The sequence below is a fragment of the Triturus cristatus genome, chromosome 4_2 (genome assembly GCF_964204655.1).
Source record: "Triturus cristatus chromosome 4_2, aTriCri1.1, whole genome shotgun sequence".
Taxonomy (NCBI): Eukaryota; Metazoa; Chordata; class Amphibia; order Caudata; family Salamandridae; genus Triturus; species Triturus cristatus.
The window spans coordinates 228,148,222-228,169,844 of NC_140586.1; the positions used below are offsets into that span (position 1 = coordinate 228,148,222).

Below are 21,623 nucleotides of genomic sequence, written 5' to 3' on the forward strand. Positions count from 1 at the left end.
TGTTTCATGTCCTTAGGCTGGCTCACATCTTGCTGGAAGGGCATCTTGTGGTCCCTCAGCCTTCGGTTTAAAAGTAGCCTCTGCCACCCTGACCCTTTTCCCAAATCAGTCTTTCTTTATTTTTGTAGCTGGACCACCTCGAGCTCATCAAGGCGCTGATTGTTTTCGGGGCGAACGTGGAGACACCCAATGAATTTGGGGAAACGCCTGGACTGATCGCAGCGCGGAGCAGCAAAGGTGTGTGTCAGGCTAACTGTGTGTGTCCGTGTTCTCCTGCTCTCTGACCATCCATACTCTGTATATATAGGTGTCACCGATTAGCAACAGTATAGGCATCTAAACTAAAATCTTTAGTCCAGTCAAGTAGCAATGTGAAGTCATGCTTTTCCCTTTATTGCCAGCACCTACATACTTGGATACAGTGCAAAACAACACGCTGTCTGTAAATGATTTCGCACGAAATACTTGCCTGAGGGTAAAGTACGACTTTTGCATTATAACATTTCCTAAACTGTAAATTACAAGGGTTGTGTGAACAGAGATAAGACTAGTTGTAGAAAACCTGTGCATGTTTATTTCATAGCCTCCATCACAAACATCTCGATGAAATAATAATTAAATATGCTTACAATAAATGATTTAAGTTTGTTAGCTTAACTAAAATATCAAGTCTTTCTTCAGATGAACAGCGATACACAGGACTGGAACTCGAAACTGAAAAATAAAATGAGTTTCAAAACCCATGGCTTGCCAGATCCTCTTTATGCCTCCTTTGCAAAAGAGAAGGCTATGAAAGGAAACTTGTTTCCAGTGGTAGACACTAACACATAGAGGTAAAAGTACATTGTCCATTTAAGCAGCCAAGAAGTTCCACATCATTGAATGCAGCAGAGTGGTGGCTGTTCCTGTGTTAATTTGGAGGGGCGTTAGATGCACTTTATAGCGCTGCTTCCATGCCATTGCCTCTCTAGGTGAGGAGGAAGGGGTGTTTATGATTTGTAGAAAGATCCCTTGATGGGGGCAGCCATTACTGGTAACAGTTTTGTCTTCATCATTAGTATTCAGGAATGCTAAATAGAATAACAAGCTGACCCCTTTCCAAAGACGAACTGCAGAGCTGTAAAAATATTACAAAGATACCTAGACAAGGATGGCATGAACACCTGAAACACAAATTTGCAGAGAAGGATCTGTTTGATAAGAGCTCGACTTAGATAAGATTGGGGAAGCAAGAGTCTACATTTCGGACAGAAGTTAATTTTGAAGCAGACCTTAAATTGTACCATTTTAGACTTCATTGTTGCAGCTTGAGTTTTCTGGTTTTTAAGGTGGTGTTGTAAATTAGAGAAAAATTAAAATATTTTTCAATTTGAAAGCATGCTCTTTTAAAATAAAATTCATATTTCAAGTGTACTTTTGAGAACATTCTTGCAGTGAAGCAGGGAACTCAAGGTAATCTACTTTTGCAAAATGTTGGTATACCTTCATATTTTTCACCTCTTAGTGACATATGGGAAAGTAAAGTCCTTATCGATTTGTCATAGTTTCCTTTATGTGCGTGTCTTAGTTTCTTGCAGTTCTGTCAGTGGTCCAGATGACTCCCAATGTAAATTAGAAAAATTAATGCTTTATCACAGAGGAGTAGGCAACAAAATAATAGACAAGCAATGATGCGTACCTCACAATAAGGTATACATTTATGAAGGCAAACAGAAAGGATTGTAGGGCTCGTCCTCTTTCTGCATTTGTTAAATGTTTTAGACTAATTGGGCCAAAGAGCTTATATACTAGTAACTCCAAAGTAGAAATTATTGGAAATTTTACTGAGTATTATTAATGTTCTCTACAAATGATGTACCTATGAGTTTTCTAACCGGCATTTTGTGTCATGAGTAGTTTATTCATGTTCTCTCTGAGCTGCAGCCCAAAGTCTGCTTCTAAGGTCAAACATTTGGTTTTCATGCACTGCCTTCCTTAAGACCATATGTCAAAAAACTGTTATGCCACTTCCTTTTTCAAGACAAAGACTTTAATTCATAGAAACAAGATTATTTTAACATACTCAGTTAAGATGGAGTTGTCGGGATATTTTATTCTATGCAGGTGAAAAATTGTCAACCACCATGTAGGAAATGAGGTTAGCTTCAGAGGAAGAAGATATTGAGGCAGAGGAGGCTCAAGGACAAGAAAATTGAGAATCATTTGAAGAAACCTTGGCATCCTCCTAAACCAGTAGTCATAAAAGACCTGCCTAGGATGCAGGCAAGTAAGAATAAATAAGACCTATATAAGACCTATATATAAGACCCCTCATTCATAGGGAACGCTGAGGAGTAAAAATAGGGCGTACAAAGTTAGATTTTAGTGGAACAGTACCATCATACTCCTAATAGTGAGGTAGAAAGTGTAATATATGACATCCAGGAAGGAGAAGAAGAGAGTTTGAAGCAAACTCACCGGTGGATGGTATTGATTTTAACCCTACAAAACTATTCCCACCAGGTAATAACACTGTATATTAGTGTTGCAATTGGAGCAACAGATTTCTTTTGGGTCCAGATGGACGTTGATCAAAAGAAGTTCTCTTTTTTATTATAAACGCTTAAGTCCATCTTTACTTGTGTTGGAATGGAAAAGTCCTCAACATGGTAAAATGTGCACCCCTGCCCTGAGTGCCAACTGTACTGTTGTCTGGATCCCTAATGCTGATTTTGATGGCCTAGGCAAACAGGGATCATGCTTGTGTACCATGACATAGGCCTTGTCTCCCTGATTGTAGTCTTGTTGGGAGGGGCGCCCAAAGCCCTACCCTCATAGTGATGAAAGACTACTGCCTTCACCAGGAGATAATCTACATTGTGCATTGGTGGCAGCATACCATGTAGTGATCAGTAGGAGTGAACAGGTCCTTTTTAACCTGTCATTGGAGTAAGCTCTGCAAACTCCCCAGCTTTTAAGGTTCAGCTGTTTAACGCACAATTGGCCTATATCAGATTGGTGTGAAGTGCTGCGCAATGCAGAGTGGTGTAACTGCTTTGGGTGTATGTGTGCCTGGAGAGGGTACAATACAGGAATAATGCAGTTCTGAACAGTGTGTGCATGATGAATGCATGCGCTGGGTATATATGTGCCTATGAGTGTTACAACACCTGAAGGATGCAGCGCTGTGTAGTGCATGTAGGATAAATGCACATGCTGGGTACACGTTTACCTGTGAGTGGTACAGTACATGAAGGATACAGTGCTGTGTAGTGCATGTAGTGTATGCATGTTAAATGCAAGTGCCGAATGTATGTGTGCCTCTGAGTAGTACAGAACAAGGAGGATACAATACTGTCCAGTGCATGTACGCTGTATACATAAACTAAGTATATGTGTGCCTGTGAATGGTAAGATACATGGAGGGCCCTGGGTCCCATTTTTGGAGACCCCGGCCTGCTTGGTGAAACATGGAGAAGAGGTAGAGAGACCCCCTCCCCTGCACCCCCCCCCCCCCCCCCCCCCTCAACAAGACAGATTTGTGGATTGCTGCATTCATGTAAGGTGGGTGGGACACACACTGGGGAGTGGTGACCATGCTTTCTGATTTCATCTCAAAGTGTGCTCTTTGATTCAGTGATAAGTCGCAAGGAAGGGGCCTGGGCACATCTCATGAAGGATATGGGGCTGATAAGGAAATCATAAAGAGGAGGCCCGGGGCCTGGGCTAACCTTTTGATGTCTATAGCACTGTGGCTCACATCCAGGTGTGAACTCTAGTCTCTCTCATGGCCTGTGTTGTGGGACTATCAACATTAGAGGCACTCCTGCCAAACTGCTCTTCAAGGGGAAGAGGGATCAGAAGAGTTGCAAAAGAAGCAGAACCCCAACATAAAACCTCAAAGACTCAGACCCTCAATCTCATTTGGTATCTGGAAATGGACTATAAAAAGGGGAGTATGAGACCTCAAAATGTGTCATCTCCCAAGCAGCCAGACAGGTTGAAGAGGGTAACCACTGCAAGACATCTGCCTGTGACCAGGAGTGGGAGCCAAGGCTTGCTAGTCTCCCTGCTGGATGAAGGGGCATCACCTGGGGAGTCCAAGACCACCTTTCCTGGAACCTGGAGCACCAATGCCTTCCTGCTTGCCAAGACCAGTGTGCCCTTTGAGGAAGAGGAGAGCGTTGGAGGGAGCGAGGTCCAGTGGGGAGCCCTATTGAGTGATCTTCCTGTTTGAGATATGAGGAAACAGCTGCTGCATGGATTGGATCGATGCTCATTTGCAGGACAGAGTCATTACCTCCTTATGCCAGGAGAGGGCTGCCGTGTATTGTGCGGTGCCGAACGGGCCGGAGCCCATGCGTAATAGCGAGACGGTGGCCCTGTATGCCTGGAGGGGTTACCATGGAAGAGACTGCTGTGCAGTGAGGGCCATAGCCTTGGGCGGTAGCGTGGTGGCAAACCCTTATGCCAGGAGGGGCTGCTTTGGGAATGACTGCTGTATGGCAACGGCTATAGCATTGTGCGGTAGCGAGGCTGCAAAGCCTTATGCTAGGAGAGGCCGCTGTGGTGAATATCACAATGCTGATCGGGCCAGAGCATGGGGACTGTGAGTTGCAGTGACCCTGTATGCCAGAGGGGGGGGTCACTGGAAGCACCAAGAACTGCAACTTGGTCTGCTCCCGCTAATTTAGCAGCATATCAATGATGTAAACTGACCAATTTATATTACTTCCCCTAGTAGTACAATACATTTTGTCCCGATCAAAGTTGTGGCAGAACAGAGTTGCAGCTGTAATAAGCATGCATATCAGAAAACACCAGAAATGCCTCCTGCCCATCCGATTCTCGCAACCATGAGATCTATATGCAGGGCATTGAACACTATCGACGGAACATTTGCTCAGTATGTATCCAAAATAGACATTCACACAGCGGTGGTACAAGAAATAGAGTTGCATGGCGCAGTGAGCCAGCCTGTCATGGAGCTAGGACAGCCGTCTCTGCTGTAATGATGGCAGATGCTCGGGCCGGCAATTTAAACTAGAAAGTAAAGATCGGTGACCAGCCGTGGGCGGCGGCTTATCCACGCAAAAATAAGTTAGTGCCATGTGACTTTACTCTGGACTCTGACCAATGCGCTGAAAATGGTAAGGTTAAGCACAGGCGTGGTGGCAGCATAAATGAGCGTGATTGCATGGTAAACTTTTTTTAATTAAGGATGAAATAGCATGTCAGTCAGTACAACCATCACTCCAGGCACTTCCTTCTTGCAGCGAGCTGTGGCAAACGCGCCGCTTGGTAGCTGTGGCCCGCAAGTTCAGACTCTCTCTGTCAGACTCTCTCTGTGGCTGGGCCCGCCCGTGGCCGGGCACGATTGATTTTGAGGGCTGCTGGTGTGCTCTGGGTAGGCTGAAGCTCAGCTGAGGAACCACTTCTGCGGCTAGGTTCACTCAGCTGCTGGTGTGGGGCGTACTCGGGGGTCCGGTCGCGGGATTCCTTATTAGATTTAGCGGTGCAAGATGCCTCATTCATTGCCAGCAGCCAAAACATCCTCATGAACTGACATCGGCGCACGACCCACGGCGCTTTTAAAGACGTCACTCAGTTGTGTCCATATTAATGCGGCTGCGCGCTATGCCAAGTGAATGTGTTACTTTGTAGCACCAGCCAAAGCTGCAAGTGGCTGAGCCTGCCCCCAAGCCAGGAGCACTCAGCAGCATGCACTGTGACTGCGTGCTTCTACTCCAGCATAAATTCAGAAAGTAATGCAGCATTACTGCAGTGCTCTCGCTTTGACAGCTGAGGAGGTGCTATAATGCGTGACTTTCACACCACCACACTGAAATGCGTTAGTGTAACGCCTGATGCGTGGCACTTGGCAGGGCTGTAAACTTACACACCACTCAAATACCAGGCAATCCCTACCAATGGGCTTCATCACAAACACACCTCACAAACGAGGCACTGACTACCACACCCAAGAACCACACACTTCAATCCCAGACCCACTGGCATAACGAAACTTGAGGGGGCCCCCTGCCAGGTTCGTGTAGGGGCCCCTCCGGACTCAATCAGCAGCTCTCCAGACAGAGTATTGTGCCAAGGGGGCCCCCTGGAGCTTGGGGCCCCCCGCACAGCGGGGGCTGCGGGGGCCGGTGTTACGTCACTGGCCAGACCCTGCTCCAATACCTAAGCAGGCCTCAAAACATTCTGATACAGAGGTCACTGCTTACAGTTGGATCCGAAAGATTGTTTCAGACGCACCTCCCTCGTTCCCCGCACTGAAAACTGATACCAAGGCCAAGCCTTTGGCATCAACCTCTTCAAATCGAGACAGACCTTTGGTTTGGAGGTAGCAACCGACCATATCTATCTTGGTGCAAAGCAAAAAACTCTGTCCCGAAAATTACAGAGCCGAAAACCTCTAAATCTTCATCAGCTTCCATGTGTCAGGTCGAAATCCATTCTCGAGAAATGGACACTCACCAACGGAAAATTAACATCCAGGAAGGTACAGGACGGGTGCTTGCTTCTCCGACACCTAAAGAGGAAGATGTTCTTCCAAGAGACACTAGATGGCCTTGTCCCTCAGAGAAGGAATATGAAGGACAAAGCCCCAGTCCTACACACCAGCCTCCTCCTCTTCTTCTTCCTCCTCCACCACCACCACCACCACCATCATCTCCTTCTCCTCCTTCACCACCACCACCCCCACCCCCTCCTTCACCACCACCACCCCCACCCCCTCAATTTCAACCTACATCCCTATCACCTGTCACACTTGATGCTGCACCTACAAGGTCACCAGGTGCAGATAATGGAGGGTTACAAGGGCCATTAGGGGATCCTGACTCATAGGATGCATACAACACTGATCCCCTCACCACCAATGATCTGGATCTACATCCCGCTCGCCATGGGAGCATTACAGACTTCAACTCCTAGAGGGTCCTTTTGTCACACAGGCTACAGGGGTGCATATAAATCCACCACCACAGATTCCTCGACTTCCCAACAAAAACAAGGCCAGTCTGCCTACAGTAAGGGCTATTTTAGAGGTTCCTTCAGAGGCAGAAACAGAGGAAGAGGAGGGGAAGCCTACACATGCTGAAAAATACCCACTTGAAAACAGTGACCACCCAATTCTTCCCCCGACCACTCCACACCTGTCGGGTGCAGACTACAATCTTTCCACCCAGCCTGGGAGTCCATCACCACAGACCAATGGATACTAGCCATTAGCCACCATGGCTTTTGTCTGGAGCACATTACCACCCCACCCAACTACCACCCCACACGCACAGGTCATCCCAAGATTAGCAAACACTTCTCAAACAAGAAGCAAAAGCCCTCCTTCTCAAAGAAACCTGTCCCGCTTCAACAGCAGGGATCAGAGGTATATTCTCTATACATTCTCATTCCCAAACAAAGACGGGTCACTGAGACCAACTTACATCCCCGACCAGATAACCAATATATCCTAACAGAATATTTCCATATGGTTGCTCTACAGGATGCTATTCCACTACACCAAAAGGGCGACTTTATGGTAACACTGGACCTAAATGATGCCTATTTTCATATACCAATACACCCTGAACACCCCAAATACCTTAGATTTGTCATAACAGGCAAACATTATCACTTCAAAGTTCTACCATTGGGGGTGACCAGAGCACCTAGAGTTTTCTCAAAATGTTTGGCAGTAGTTGCAGCACATCTGCGCAGACAAAACGTTCACGTATTCCCATTCCTGGAGGATTGCCTCATCAAAGCCAGTACCACCTATAGTGTCAACAGTACACTCAATTGACAGTGGATCTATTTCACTGACTATGGTTTACAATAAACGTCCCCAAGTCTCAACTTCAACCTCTCCAAATTCTACATTACTTATAAGCATTTCTCAACACCCAAGTAGGACTAGCTTTTCCCAAACCCGCTCGAGTTCAGTCCTTTCAGTTAACTCTACCACAGTTCCAACCAAACAAAACTCTCACAGTTTGGACTGTGATGTGTCTGCTAGGAATGATGGTCTCTTGAATTGCCATAGTTCCCCACGCGAGGTTGCACATGCATCCCCTGCAGCAATGTCTAGCTTGCTGTGATCTCAAGCACAGGGTTACCTCGAGGACCTAGTGTTGATGGACTGCCGCTCTCACTGTTCTCTGCAGTGGTGGAACACCAACAACCAGCTACAGGGGGAGACTTTTCTGGACTCTGTTCCTCACTTTTCTCTCACTACAAATGCATTGGAGACGGGTTGGAGTGTCCATCTACAAAGACCTCACAGTTACAAGGTCTGTGGGATGCCAAACAATAATCCCTACACATCAGCTACTTGGAGCTTCAGGCGATCTTCCTAGCGCTGAAAGCTTTCCTTCCTCACCTATCTTACAAGGTTGTCCTGCTCTTCACCATCACATTCATCTCTTGGCGGAATATATGCCAGAAGCAGACAACAATTTTGCAGACCTCCTCAGCAGGATGCAGCAATAGTCCCACAAGTGGGAACTCAACCAACACGTTCGCCATCCCTACTTTCAAAAGTGGGGCTTTCCTCAAATAGACCTTTTCTTCACAGTCGAAAGCACAAAATGCCCAAACTTCACCTCTAGGTACCCACTATCCAGGGCAATGCACTATGGATGAGTTGGTCTGGAATGATGCCCACAACTTTTCCACCTCTCTCTCTCATTCAGTTCCTGGTTCGGAGACTCAGGCAAACATCTCTCACCGTGATCCCAGTAGCTCCCACTTGGGAGCGTCTGCTGTGGTTCACACCACTATTAGATCTATCTGTTGTTCCACATGAGAAGCTCCCCAGCCTTCTCACTGAGAATCAAGGACAAATCAGACTCCCAGACCCCAAAACTTTCAATTTAGCAGATTGGCTTCTGAGGTCATAGAGTTTGACTGTCTTAATTTACCACAAGGATGTATGAACATTCTTAACCCGTTCGTTGCGTGCGTCGGCCAACGGCCGTCGCAAGCACTACCTCCGTAGTGCTGCGCACGTCCGTTGGCCGACGCGGCCCCGCCCGCGCACGGAAACGTCCGCACCGCGGCGGATTCTGCGATGCGCTAAAGGGGTTAAAGAAGCACGAAAACCCATAACTAGAGCATGGTATGCTGCAAAATGGAACATTTTGTTTGCTGCTGCCATCCCAAACAAATTGATCCAATGAAAGCCACAGTGCAAGATATTATTCGCTACCTACTTAATTTGCAAAAGGCCAATATAGCCTACACTTCCATTAGGTTACATCTCGCTGCAATGGCTGCCTATCTCCAAAATAGCATCTCTCACTTTTCAAAGTACAAGTCATTAAGACATTCATGGAAGGTCTGGAAAGAATAATTCCTGCTCTGGTTCCTCCAGCACCCTCTTGGAACTTTAACATTGTTCGAACCAGATTCATGATTCCAACTTTTGAGCCTCTTCACTCACGCCCCCTTCAGTTTCTTTCATGAAAAGTAGCATTCTTTGTTGCCATTACCTCACTCAGGCGTGTTAGTAACCTCCAGGTGTTAATCTTACAAAAAACATTCTTCCAAATACAGAGAGACAAGCTGGTTCTTCAAACTAATCCTAAATTCCTATCTAAAGTAGTCTCTCAGTTTCATCTCAGTCAATCCATTAAGCTCCCAGTTTTTTTTCCCTAAGCCAGATTCTATGGCAGAAAGGGCTCTTAATACCCTAGATGTAAAAAGAGCACCCATGCTCTATATAGATAGAACTAAAACTTTCAGGACAACAAAGCAACTTTTTAGCCTTTTCTCCTCCTCATAAAGGCAACCATATATCCAAATCAGGCATCGCTAAATGAATAGTCAAACTTGCTACATTAATGCCAGAAGAACTTCACCTGTTACTCCTAGAGCACATTCTACTCGTAAAAAGAGGGCTACTATTGCCTTTTTAGGAAATATTCCCATAACTGACATTTTTAAGGTAGCTACATGTTCTACCCCATTCACAATTACTAAACACTGCTGTGTGGATGTTTTAGCACGCCAGCAAGCCAGTGTAGGTCAGGCAGTGCTACATACCCTTTTTTTAAACTACTGCAACTCCCACAGGCTATCCATCACTTCTAAGGAGGGACTGCTGTACTGTCTATGCAGAGCACGTGTACCTACAGCCACACATGCCATTGAACGGATTATGTGACTTATGTGCATCTGTTCATTGCAGTTAGTGCTGTAAATTCACATGCACCCTCCCTCCCGCATGCCTGTGGCCATTGTGGTTACATTACATTCTTATGGGATACACTCACATTTAGCATGGACAGCCTTGTGTTTGCACACTCTTTACATTCCTTTCTCACCTGCCTGCGGGAAGACAATCTAATAAAGGAGTTGACGCCCCTGCGCACTATCACCAAGATGCAGAGTCACTCGGTCTCGTGACTCGAAAGAAAGACTTCTTCGAAGAAAACAACTTGCACAACTCCGGACCCAACACTAGTTTGCAGGAGTATGCAGTGCATGTGAACCTACAGCACCACATGCCACTAACAGATGCTTGCAGGGTAAGCAACATAATCCTTCATAGTCATTAGAGGAGGAATAACTCCCCTTTGTGGCTATTTAGCAGTTTCCTGCTCAAGAAAATGATCCCCTCCTATGTTGCTGCAGTTACAGCTGCAGTTGCAGCCTACACTGCTTCCAGCACCACAAAGGTCACCTGCAGTGTTTTCTCTTCCTCGAGACTGTCTTCGGGTGTAAAGGCATTCGTAAGAAAGGCCTCACTGGATATGTCCTGTTTAAGAGAGTGGGCACAACATCAGAACAGACATTATACCAGTTCAGAGTTGCAGAGAATATGTAGGATATGCTCTCTAGAATATAGACACCATAATTTTGCACCATGGAGTCGCAGAGGAGTAGATTCTCCCACCAGCGAGTTCAAACACCCTCTCTATTGACAGAAGCAGCAGTAACACCACCACCACCACCAGCAGCTACAAAAAGAACTGTTTGCCAAAGAATTATACTGTTTTGCGGTGCATAGGTAAACCAACAGTTCTGAGTAGTGTTGGGTAACCCCCCAAGGGCCACTGGGCAATCACTCCATCAATGTGCCCCTTTGGCACAGTACTTCAATGGAAAACACAAATGGGTGCTAGATGTTGTACAGGAGGGTTACCAGCTCAGAGTTTGCATTTTTCCACAACTGTGTTCCACCAGGGCGCTGGAATAGCTTGCATATGTACAAACTATGATGCAAACGGTAAGCAAGAAAGTTTCAAAGCAGCAGACTATCAAAGGGATTTACCCCTGATACATTTTTCCCAAGAAAGAAGAACCCAAAGATAAATTTGGGCACATATTCGATTGACAGATCAACAGATTGAAAATTGAAAGTCTATAACACTTGTATTGCACCAGATTTACCTTCCTCCTCCCAGTTTGCACCAGGGAATTAGATGTGCACCATACACGAAGAGAGGGCATCTTTTTACGTACTGCTCATCAAGACGCACAAGGTTTCTAACCTTCCTGACGTGTGGTTAAGATTACCAGTACAGAGTTGTGCCCTGCTGCTCAAAATCCCCCTGCGTCAGCTTTCCAAATGCATAGCGATGGGGACATTGATGATTGGGATTTTTATCTAGCCATACTCTTGACAGTAACAGCTAGTTGATCAAAGCCCACTTATAGCAAGGTGACAAAGGATTTACAAACAACAACCAAAGATGTTCTCCTCCTGGGTCTGCAGAATAACTGTTGACATATTCATAATCATTTTTAGGTCTCGCTGGCGTTGCAGCGCGAAGCGCTGCCGCCAACGAGAACTATTGTTACCGTGATGCCTCTCAAGGGAGACAGACCGGGGCACGCGCAGCGATCGGGGTCTGTGGACGCGCAGACGCACACGCCCCCAAGCGCGCTCGCGCCACGCTCCGCCGACCGCCGGGCTTGTTCATTCTATTTCTCCAGCTCATGGCGGCCAACAGAGACACGGAGGATAGATAGGGCGAGTTTTACAGCTGTCATCTAAATATTAAATGTTCTGCGGTAACCGATCACTTATCGAGCCCCAGAATCTGTCTGCTCTCCTTTCTCCGCGTTTTAAATCTGTTTACTTTCCGAAATTGAAAAATTATCAGAAAATGTTTTCATTCGGCTGGAGGTTATCTTTCAAGGCTGGACGGCCGAGGCTGAAGGTTCCGCAATATAAAGCGCGTGCCGAGTAATTTCCTGGACGGGGATAAGAATCAGTGATGAATGCCACATCTAAGAGCAGGCCGTCTTCATAGCAAGTGTGGTTAATTACCTCGGGAAAATGTGACACTGGAAGTAACACCGAAATGAAACACAGGGAATTCATTTAATTACAAAGCTGAAACGGAGAGCGGGATCAATCGGAGGCTCAAACTACTAATTGATACCAGGCTCGAAACAACATGTGGCGACCCAGAATACGAAAATAGACGGTAAACAATGTTATGAACGAACCTGCAAAGGCCGCTCAAATCCGATTCTTGTTTAGCTATTTGTTGTTACTATTGAAATACTGAGGCTAGCTGAAATGCTTGATTTGTGGCGAGGACATAAATCTAAGCAAGTTGAACTCATTTAGATCTTTAGTCGTCCCAGTCTGGGGACTTGTAATGCTTTGGGACTGCGGACATATAAGGCCAGTGCTGTCAACGTCCTCAAATCCCTGCAGGTCCAAAACTGTAAATGAGATCACAAGAGGTATGTTAAGAGCTGGGAGCTCTGTGAGGGTGTGAGAAATTGAGTCCTGCAGTGCATAGGTTGCCAGAGCCTCATAAATAGAAAGATGCACCACAGAAGACCTGGGCAACTGGGCAATTCACCAGTGGCTCAAATACTAGAAACTGTGAGCGGGTTCCTTATCCCTGAGACAACAGTATGCTTAATTGAACTTCAGAGAGGGAGAGAAAAGAGGAGCCTTGAGGGAGTTTAGCTTGAAGTGTGGGAATGGGAAATGGTACAAATTAGCAGCAGAGACGTGGTTGACAGATAAGCAAGATACCCAATGTCACATCATAGGAGGCAGAATAGACGCAGAATCCAAACTGATTGGCTTGTGTCATTGTCCACTATAAACTGTGGCTGTTCATTGGTCAAAAGGCTTAGTAGTCCCTCCTTAGTACCGCCTTGTCTCATTTTGCAACAACCCATGGCGACGCCCCCTGCTATGTGTGTTGTCACTCGGTAGGCTTTAATTACAGCCTCCGAGCAGTATTTTCTCAAATAGCTTTGGACACACACTCTTCTAACGCTTCAAAAAAAATTATATAGCACAGGCGCCTAATGCATTTGCAATGCAATAGGTCTCGCAAATGCGAGAGTTTAAGCTATCCGCATTGTAAATGACAATGCCTTTTATTTATCGGTTTGAAAATCAACAAATAAATAAAAGGCATTGTCATTTACAATGCCAATAGCTCAAACTCTCGTGAATGCGAGACCTATTGCATTGCAAATGCTTGTTGTATCTGTTCTTAAGTACTATTGCACTAAATTCCATTCTGATCCAAAGTAGCAATGGCGCAATATAATACCTGAACAAGATAGAAGTGACAAGCTTTAGTTTTGTCTTGGCACAGTAGATCTGACACTGGCTCAGTCTTTGAATCTCCATATAAGAGTAATCTGGTTACAAGGCCTTTAGAATACTAGGCAGTCTTTCTGAGCAGGCATCTCTGGCAACAATACAAATAAATCTGATAGAAACATCTATCTGCACATCCCTTACCTTTGAATTTCCCAAGTGTCAGACTGGATTGGGAACATTTTTGTGTGAGCAGTACCCCTGCTCGCCAGTAGGTGGCATTGATTGGCTCCCTGCGTCGTCTGCGCCAGAAGCGAGGTCTGCATCACTTATATAGGCGCCATCTTGGCTCGCTTATGTCCGTTCTTTTCTTTCCGTGCCAGTAAGCGTTGATCTGGAGAAAGAGCTACCTCTCTGTTGGTTTTTGACTGAATTTTTTCAACGTTTTGTCAAATTATTTTTTGAGGTAATTTTGGTCCTTTTCTGTCCAGGATGTCTTCGAGGAAGACAGGCTTCAAACTGGTTAGCACCTGTCATCACACCATGTCGGTTATAGACCCACACCTTGTGTGTCTGTGTTGTCCCGAGCGCGACCACGACTCCAAGTTGTGCTTGGACTGCCGAGTCATGGCACTGAAGGCTTTGAAGGAGCAGTCCCTGATACTTCTAGTGACCCGGCTGTGTGGACTGCGGAGATCTCGGTCCCCATCGAGAAGGAGGTTGCGGGACTGCTCCAGGATCCCCAAGTCCGCATCCTTCCACTCCAAGTCATTGGAGCATTCAGGAGAGAGGCACAAGAAGCATAAGAAGTTGAAGCGTGCCTCGGCGTCTCCTCGTCAGTTGGCTGACATGACAAAGGAAAATCGGAGTTTGAGGCACAGTTTTTACCAGGCCAATTCCGAGCTCCCAGCTTTTCTGGGATTTGGAGTGACCCTCCAGCTCAGGTAAAATTATTTTACGTGGCCATGCTAACAAACCCTGATTGGGTCAGAGGCAGACACCTCCCCTTCCCCAATCAGATTTCATAGTAGTGACAGATGCGTCAATTCTGGGATGGGGCAGCCATCTGGTAGAGGTAGAGATCAAAGGACTCTGGTCTCCCCCGGAATCTGGACTGCACATAAACATGCTGGAACTCCGAGCGAACTATCATTGAAAGCCTTTCTACCCTCCATCAAGGGAAGGCAGGTGCATGTGTTCAGACAACACCACTGCCATGTGGTACTGTAACAAACAGGGTGGGGTGGGGTTGGGGACCCATTGTCAAGAGGCCCTGCGTCTTTGGAAATGGCTGGAACAGCTGGGCATATCCCTGGTGGTTCAACACCTAGCAGGTTCTCTGACATCAGAGTAGACAAACTCACCCGTCGATGCCTAGCAGATCTCTAATGGCGTCTCCACCTAGAGGTGGCACAAGGTCTTTTTCAACAGTGGGGAGAGCCTTGGTTAGATCTGTTTGCCTCTGCCGAGAACACTCAATGTCAGCATATTTGCTTGCTGTATTTTCCAAGGCAGCTCTCATTCGAAGATGCTTTTCATCTTCAGTGGAGCTCAGGCTGATGTACTAGCCAACTCCAAAGGGAATGCCATTTGGATAGACTAGTAATATGCATTTCTTCACATTTTTCCGCCAGTTCCTCTGTACTGCAAGGTGATTATCAAGCTGAAACAACATACATTGAGACTTGCCTTCATTGTTCTTGATGGACCATGCTAAAAGTGGTGCTCAGATCGGCTACAGTCTTAGCAAAGATGCAGGGTACTTCAGTTCCTTGTCCCTAGAATGTCAATTGTGCATGTCCTTCACGAGTAACTTTCTTTTCACCATTCCGGTTATTAAAGACTCCTAGAATGTTTCAGTTTTCCTACCTCTCAGAAAACCTTCTCCCCATGTTTCCCTTATCTTTTTAACATAGTTTTGCCCAAATTAAGGCCTACCATCTTTTGAACTCGTTCACAAGTCAGATTTACAACATTTGTTTTGAAAGGTCACTTTCCTACTGGTTATGAAACAAACGAGAAGGATGATGAGATTCAAGCTCTAGGTGCTGCACATTTTTATTTACAATTTCCTTCACACTTTTCTCTCTCCTGTTCCTTTCAAGAAGAACATTAGATTTTCATGGGATGCAGACCATTTGGCTGTCCTTGTTTTTCCCTAATTGGATCTCTTTAGCAGAATGGTTTGTGCTGAAGTTAAACTTTAAAAGAGCTATCGATTATTATCTTGATAAGACTGAAGATACTGAAAAGCGTATCTTAAAATTGTCCGTCTCTTCCCTCTCATATAATGCTTTAAAAGCAATTGATGCTGAGATGAATGGTATCCCGTAATATTGCTTTTTTACCAGAAAGTCAACGGATCTCTCACACATGTTCCCGAACCTCATTCCACAGAAGAAGCAGCAGTGATGGCTGCTCTTAATAGAAACATGGTTATCAAAATAAGGGGGGAAGGAGAGGTTGATGGTTAGGTTCACCCTCCAGCAGTATATGTATCACAAAACAACCTGAACTAGTCAAGTAAAAGAACCTAACCTTAGGGGGAAGGAAGGTATCAGAAGCCAAATAGGTTCTAAAATACCAAATGTAGAGAAAGGAAAAGATTGTCCTTTTCTTGAGTCCCCTCACTCACCAGGGTTTCCCCACGGTGACATGCTTCATCATTGGGGTCCTCCCAGTCCTCTACGGACTGAGGCGTGCTGCGACTTGCGGATTACGTAGGAGCACTGGAAAATCCGACTATGTGTAGTGCAAGTGAAAGTGGAGTGGATTTGTGAAATTAAAATTAATCAGCTAGTGGGCCAAAATAGACTTTATTAATGCTCTAAGCTGAAGAAATTAAAAATGGGGTGATATACTAAGGTCCCTAGTTATAATGAAATAAACGTCTTGGTATTATCCTTAAATACTTGTACCTATCCAAGATGGCCGCCCCCCGGAGGCCTCTCCAAGTACGAGGCACTCCCCTTTTCAGTTTCAAACAAACCCCTTTGGGACTCCTCTTGATTGCAATACCCTGAGTGCAATTACCTAGCCACCATTTTTACAAAACGACCTTAATTAAGAGATATAACTGTTACATAGGTTTTTATACGTCATTAAAATATTCTTTAAAATTTTCCCTGTTGACTTATTAAGAACTTTCATAAGCCTATTCACATTATCAACATCTTCGTTGAACTCGATTGCGCTTCACGAAATATACGTCTTGGTATTATCCTTAATACTTGTCCCTATCCAAGATGGCCCCCCCCGGAGGCCTCTCCAAGTACGAGGCACTCCCCTTTTCAGTTTCTACCCCGTCCCGTCTTCATAAAACATCACCACACCTGAGACACGCCAGAATGCGGTCCGGAAGGTGTTGGCCCCAGTAGGTTTTCCGATGCGTGGCTGTCCTGGTACAAGTAAGTGAGCGCTCCGTAACAGTTTGCTCAATTTATCCCGCCCACCATACGGAGAACATTGATCTTTTTCCGTCTCTGCCTCCATAACAGGGCAAGCTTCGACCACGAAGCACTGAACAGCTTTAACGGCAAACTTTACATTTTTTCTTAGATGTATTAGACCGCCATTGCCCCTCCGTTGACCATGAGGCATATCTATGTCCTTTAAAAAGTATGTAATTACCCGTTTTTTGTGTCAATTGTATGTTTTGTGTATGTATGTTTCGTGTGATGTCAGACATGTTGGTTAAGTATGTTTTAAACCACAAATCACTTTTCAGCACAAAAACGCCGGCATGGAGATAGTGATTCAACTTTCTTCTGTTTTCCTTCTCTTTTATAAAGAAACAACCACGAGGCACGTCATAGACTGAAGTGATTGACCACTTGGGTGTAGTGTGCTCACACAAAACTTTTTATAGATAAAAGTACCCACTAACAACATTTTTTTCGAAATAATATGTATCTTATTATATCCCACAGACGTTTCCTGACGTACAAAACGTATGTATTATAAGTTACGCATGCCTCACTGTTGCAGCGTTTTTTCATTTTACACCACATCAAGGTTGACTAGGAGTGGCACTGTCACACTGGGCTGGTCCCAGTGTTGTCCTGACGAAGAGCTGGGGAAGCTCGAAACTAGTTGACAATACAATATGCTAGGTACACCTATTTCATTATAACTAGGGACCTTAGTATATCACCCCATTTTTAATTTCTTCAGCTTAGAGCATTAATAAAGTCTATTTTGGCCCACTAGCTGATTAATTTTAATTTCACAAATCCACTCCACTTTCACTTGCACTACACATAGTCGGATTTTCCAGTGCTCCTACGTAATCCGCAAGTCGCAGCACGCCTCAGTCCGTAGAGGACTGGGAGGACCCCAATGATGAAGCATGTCACCGTGGGGAAACCCTGGTGAGTGAGGGGACTCAAGAAAAGGACAATCTTTTCCTTTCTCTACATTTGGTATTTTAGAACCTATTTGGCTTCTGATACCTTCCTTCCCCCTAAGGTTAGGTTCTTTTACTTGACTAGTTCAGGTTGTTTTGTGATACGTATCTTAATAGAAACATCTCAGTAGCTCAAATATTCAGACCAGTCATCTGGAGTTCAATTGACACCCTAGCCAAACATTACTTTGCATTGCTTCTGACTCCACATCTAACACTTTAGTTGGTCAAATCTCTCTCTGCAACTTGCTTGCATAAGTGGATTATTTTTCTTCTCACCCATTTGTTACGAATTACTCATCTCATATGCAGTGGGGATCAGCTTATTATTTTATTAGAATGTTTACAAATTTTTATAAAGTTCCTTGATGGTGAAGAAAAAGTTATCATAATGGCTCTATCAACGTTGCGGACTGCAGTCGATGATGAGAACTACTTTACTTATCAAGCAGTTCAGTGTCGGCTGGAAAAAGGGCAGGGAATCCTGTAAAATACCCCTAAGAGGTAACCAAGAACGGATTAGTATAAGAGCAAAGTCTCTCTATGGTCCCTTTGCTATACTCGCCCATATCAGACTGAGAAAACTACCTTTTAGTCCCAGAAGGGGCCTGAATCATAAATAAATCAAGCAATGGTGTTCAACTTCTATACCTTACCGCTAGAACCTGCCACACAGTACACCTCCCCTTTTAAAACAAAAGAAAAACATAGGAAAATGAAGCGCATTTGGACAAAAATATTTTTCTCCATTGACCAATACAGTGGTTGAATTCTAGTTTAAAGGAGACCTAAAACGACATGGTAAACATTTATCAGCTTGCATCACAAAAATTATTTAAAAAACAGAAGCGGAGACTACATAATATGTGAAGCGAAAACAGTATCTCAAAAATGATATTTTCTGTTGGAAAAATGAAGGACAGAGCAGAGAAATTAACTGATGGTCCAACTGCTACCGTGCAGCATTCTGTTGAGTTGAGCTCCCGGTCTGTCTCAAAGCAGTAGTGACCCTCATGTCCTCTGAGGTTGTATGGCTAAGGAAATGGGTTCCTTTTATATCTTCCCTTCTAAAAGGAAGGATAGGAAGTGAGTGAGGGGGTGGTGTCATTATACTATTATTAACCATTTTTTTCCTGTGAATGTCAATATACAATTATTAACCCTTTTTTTTTTTCCCCTGTGAATCTTTTCATAACAAAATTAGTTATTACATGAGCATTTTGTTTCTATATTTGGGGATTTCTGTGTAAAAACAAAAACGAATTCACCTGTTCTGTATGTGATTCAATGTTTATGACTACTAATGAAGGTCGATTGGCTGAGAACTTTGTCCCTCTTAATCCTAATCCCCCTACACTTCATAGACACATGTGTTTACAGCCCCACATCTCATGTGGTTAGATAGATAACAATGTACTAATTGGATATTGATAGGTGCTAAATTATGTAGGGGGTCATACATTGCTCAGAACAAGGGACAGGTAATGTGAGGGATGCTGAAGGATGTTGCTGAGGCAAAAGGCGGAGAACTCGGTGGGCTGAGGTCTCATGACAGTACTACTTTTGCCTTCAACTTCACTACTTATTGGGTTTCCAGTGACATCAACAAGACTGAGGTGTTTTCACTTGTATGAAGGAAGAAGGTCTTGAGATGAAAAGTATAGATTGTATATTGATGGAGATGTGGCTTGTACTTACTGAATGAGGGATGGCTGCAAGCTTAAGAAAGTCTGCTCTTATCAGAATTGCCCATTGCCTGAAGAATCTGTGATTGTGCACTTCTTTGAAGAGGTAGTTTGCAGACAGTATATTTGTACACAAAGGTGCCCACTGCTGTCTCTGTCTAGGTCACACGATCTGAGATGAGCCTGTGTAGGACAGAAAGCCACCTGCATGCATTCACAAATGTGTGCCTTCATCTGTTCATCTGCATGCCATGTTCCCTTGGCATACCTTCCGCTAAGCCTCTGATGTTTGCATGATTTCAGCTGTACCTGTGATGGTCACATGCATTTGCTACACATGTGATGGTAAACTACCTCAGCTGCATCTTTCTATGTGGTTTGTTGAGCCGTTATGAGTCTGTGTACACCTGTGAAAGTCGAGCACCATCAGCTGGAGTTGCTCATGGGGATGTCTGGTGTATCCTATGTGGATCACACTTTTGCTGCAAGTGTAATGCACCACTGGATGCATTCAGTGGGCATTCACAGGAAGATAACAATGTTTCTGCTCACAAGATTCTCAGTTGACTGTTGTATGTTTTTCTTTCCTGCTTGTGACAAGGTGCTAACCGGAAGGTGTTGCTGAGCCTGCTTAGTAGTGTAGGAGCTGAGCGCTGCTACCCGCCTTCCCCTGACTCGTCTGCAGTCCCATATGCCCATACTCCCCGGAGCAGCAATAGCAGCATAGGTAATACCCATCTCTTCTCCCCCTCCATCTAATTTTGGAGGGTGTGGGACTGTCCTGTCCTATCCTCTGTCCTTTCAGTTACAACACCTCATCCTGCTCTATGTTGCTTCTCTTTTCCTTGCGGGTGAAAGGTTGGTTGGATGGATGCCTCGGTTGGTGTGCTGCTCTTCTCACAACACTTTGGCTACAATCTACACCGAGGCCTGCCTAGATGAGGTATTCACCTCAAAACTCACATCTAGACGGCGGTCGGGCTGCATCTGACTTAAAGCACACTCTATGCATTAATATACCCCGTGCACCTACTTCACTGGTCCTGGGAGGTTCATTTTTCAGACACTGTAGGAGGCAGAAGGGGTATTATGGGTGGCTTGTTGTCTTGCAGAGTGGGATGCACATATGTTTATGTGACTGGAGAAAGGACTAGCCATCTCAATCTTCCAGAGCTGTCCGATAATTGTCAGGGTACAAATGGATGCAGGTTGAATACCTTTCTGGAGTGAGGTCACAACCCAGGTTGCATGAGGGTGTCCATTGACCATAATTGAAGGAAACAGCCACATCACTGAGGGTTATGCTTTTCCTTTTATTTCATCTTCAGTCATCTCTCTCTCGTTTATAATGTCTGAGGATTTGAAGCAGGTGCCCTAGTGCAGCTCTGAAAAGTGGCTGAAAGGGGCTGTTTGGACATAGTAGGTGCTCCACAATCACAGAAGGACCTACAGTGGCCCGCTTTTGGAGAGCAATCCCACATGTATATGCTGTTTCTGATGGATATTTCTAAACACAGATTCCTCATGTTTTGAATCCCCACAGGTACCAGACTGGATCTGGAATCTTTTCCTGCAAAAGACCCCATTGGATTCCAGGGCGGTTTAGGTCCACCTCTGCAAGTGATGACATGAGCCTGTATATTGACGTAACCCCTGTGTGCTGTCATCGGTTCCTCTTTTCTTTTCTGCACCCTGCAACGCAAATCCAAAGCTCCACCCCTGTAATTTTTGTTTCACTGACTCTTGCAATATTCTACGACAGTGTCTATATGAAAAATGTGCATTTCTAAGTTTAAAATTGTGCCGCACCTGCAGAAACCAGATGACGGTCTCAGAACTTCAAGACGTCTGGCTTTGGTGATTGGGCTCCAAACTTTCAATCAAACACAACCGCTCCATCCATTGCTAGATACATTTAGCCACAATTACAAGTACAGTAGGACCTGTTCCATGTAACAAGTGAAAAAAATCACAGCATGAGACAAATACAAGTATATTAAAAAAATATTTGTGAGCA

At 44.9% G+C, this 21,623-nt stretch overlaps 1 protein-coding gene across 2 annotated transcripts in view; it reads left to right on the forward strand.

Moving 5' to 3' along the window:
* Positions 1 to 21,623, forward strand: part of PLA2G6 (phospholipase A2 group VI) — a 269,817-nt gene that overhangs the window by 121,229 nt on the left and 126,965 nt on the right. The window contains exons 8-9 of one of the 2 annotated variants that reach the window (XM_085601318.1): positions 129 to 237; positions 20,208 to 20,333. In XM_085601318.1, the coding sequence (XP_085457444.1) occupies positions 129 to 237; positions 20,208 to 20,333 (235 nt within the window). The remainder of the gene's footprint in view (positions 1 to 128; positions 238 to 20,207; positions 20,334 to 21,623) is intronic. The other variant, XM_085601319.1, reaches the window with a different exon arrangement.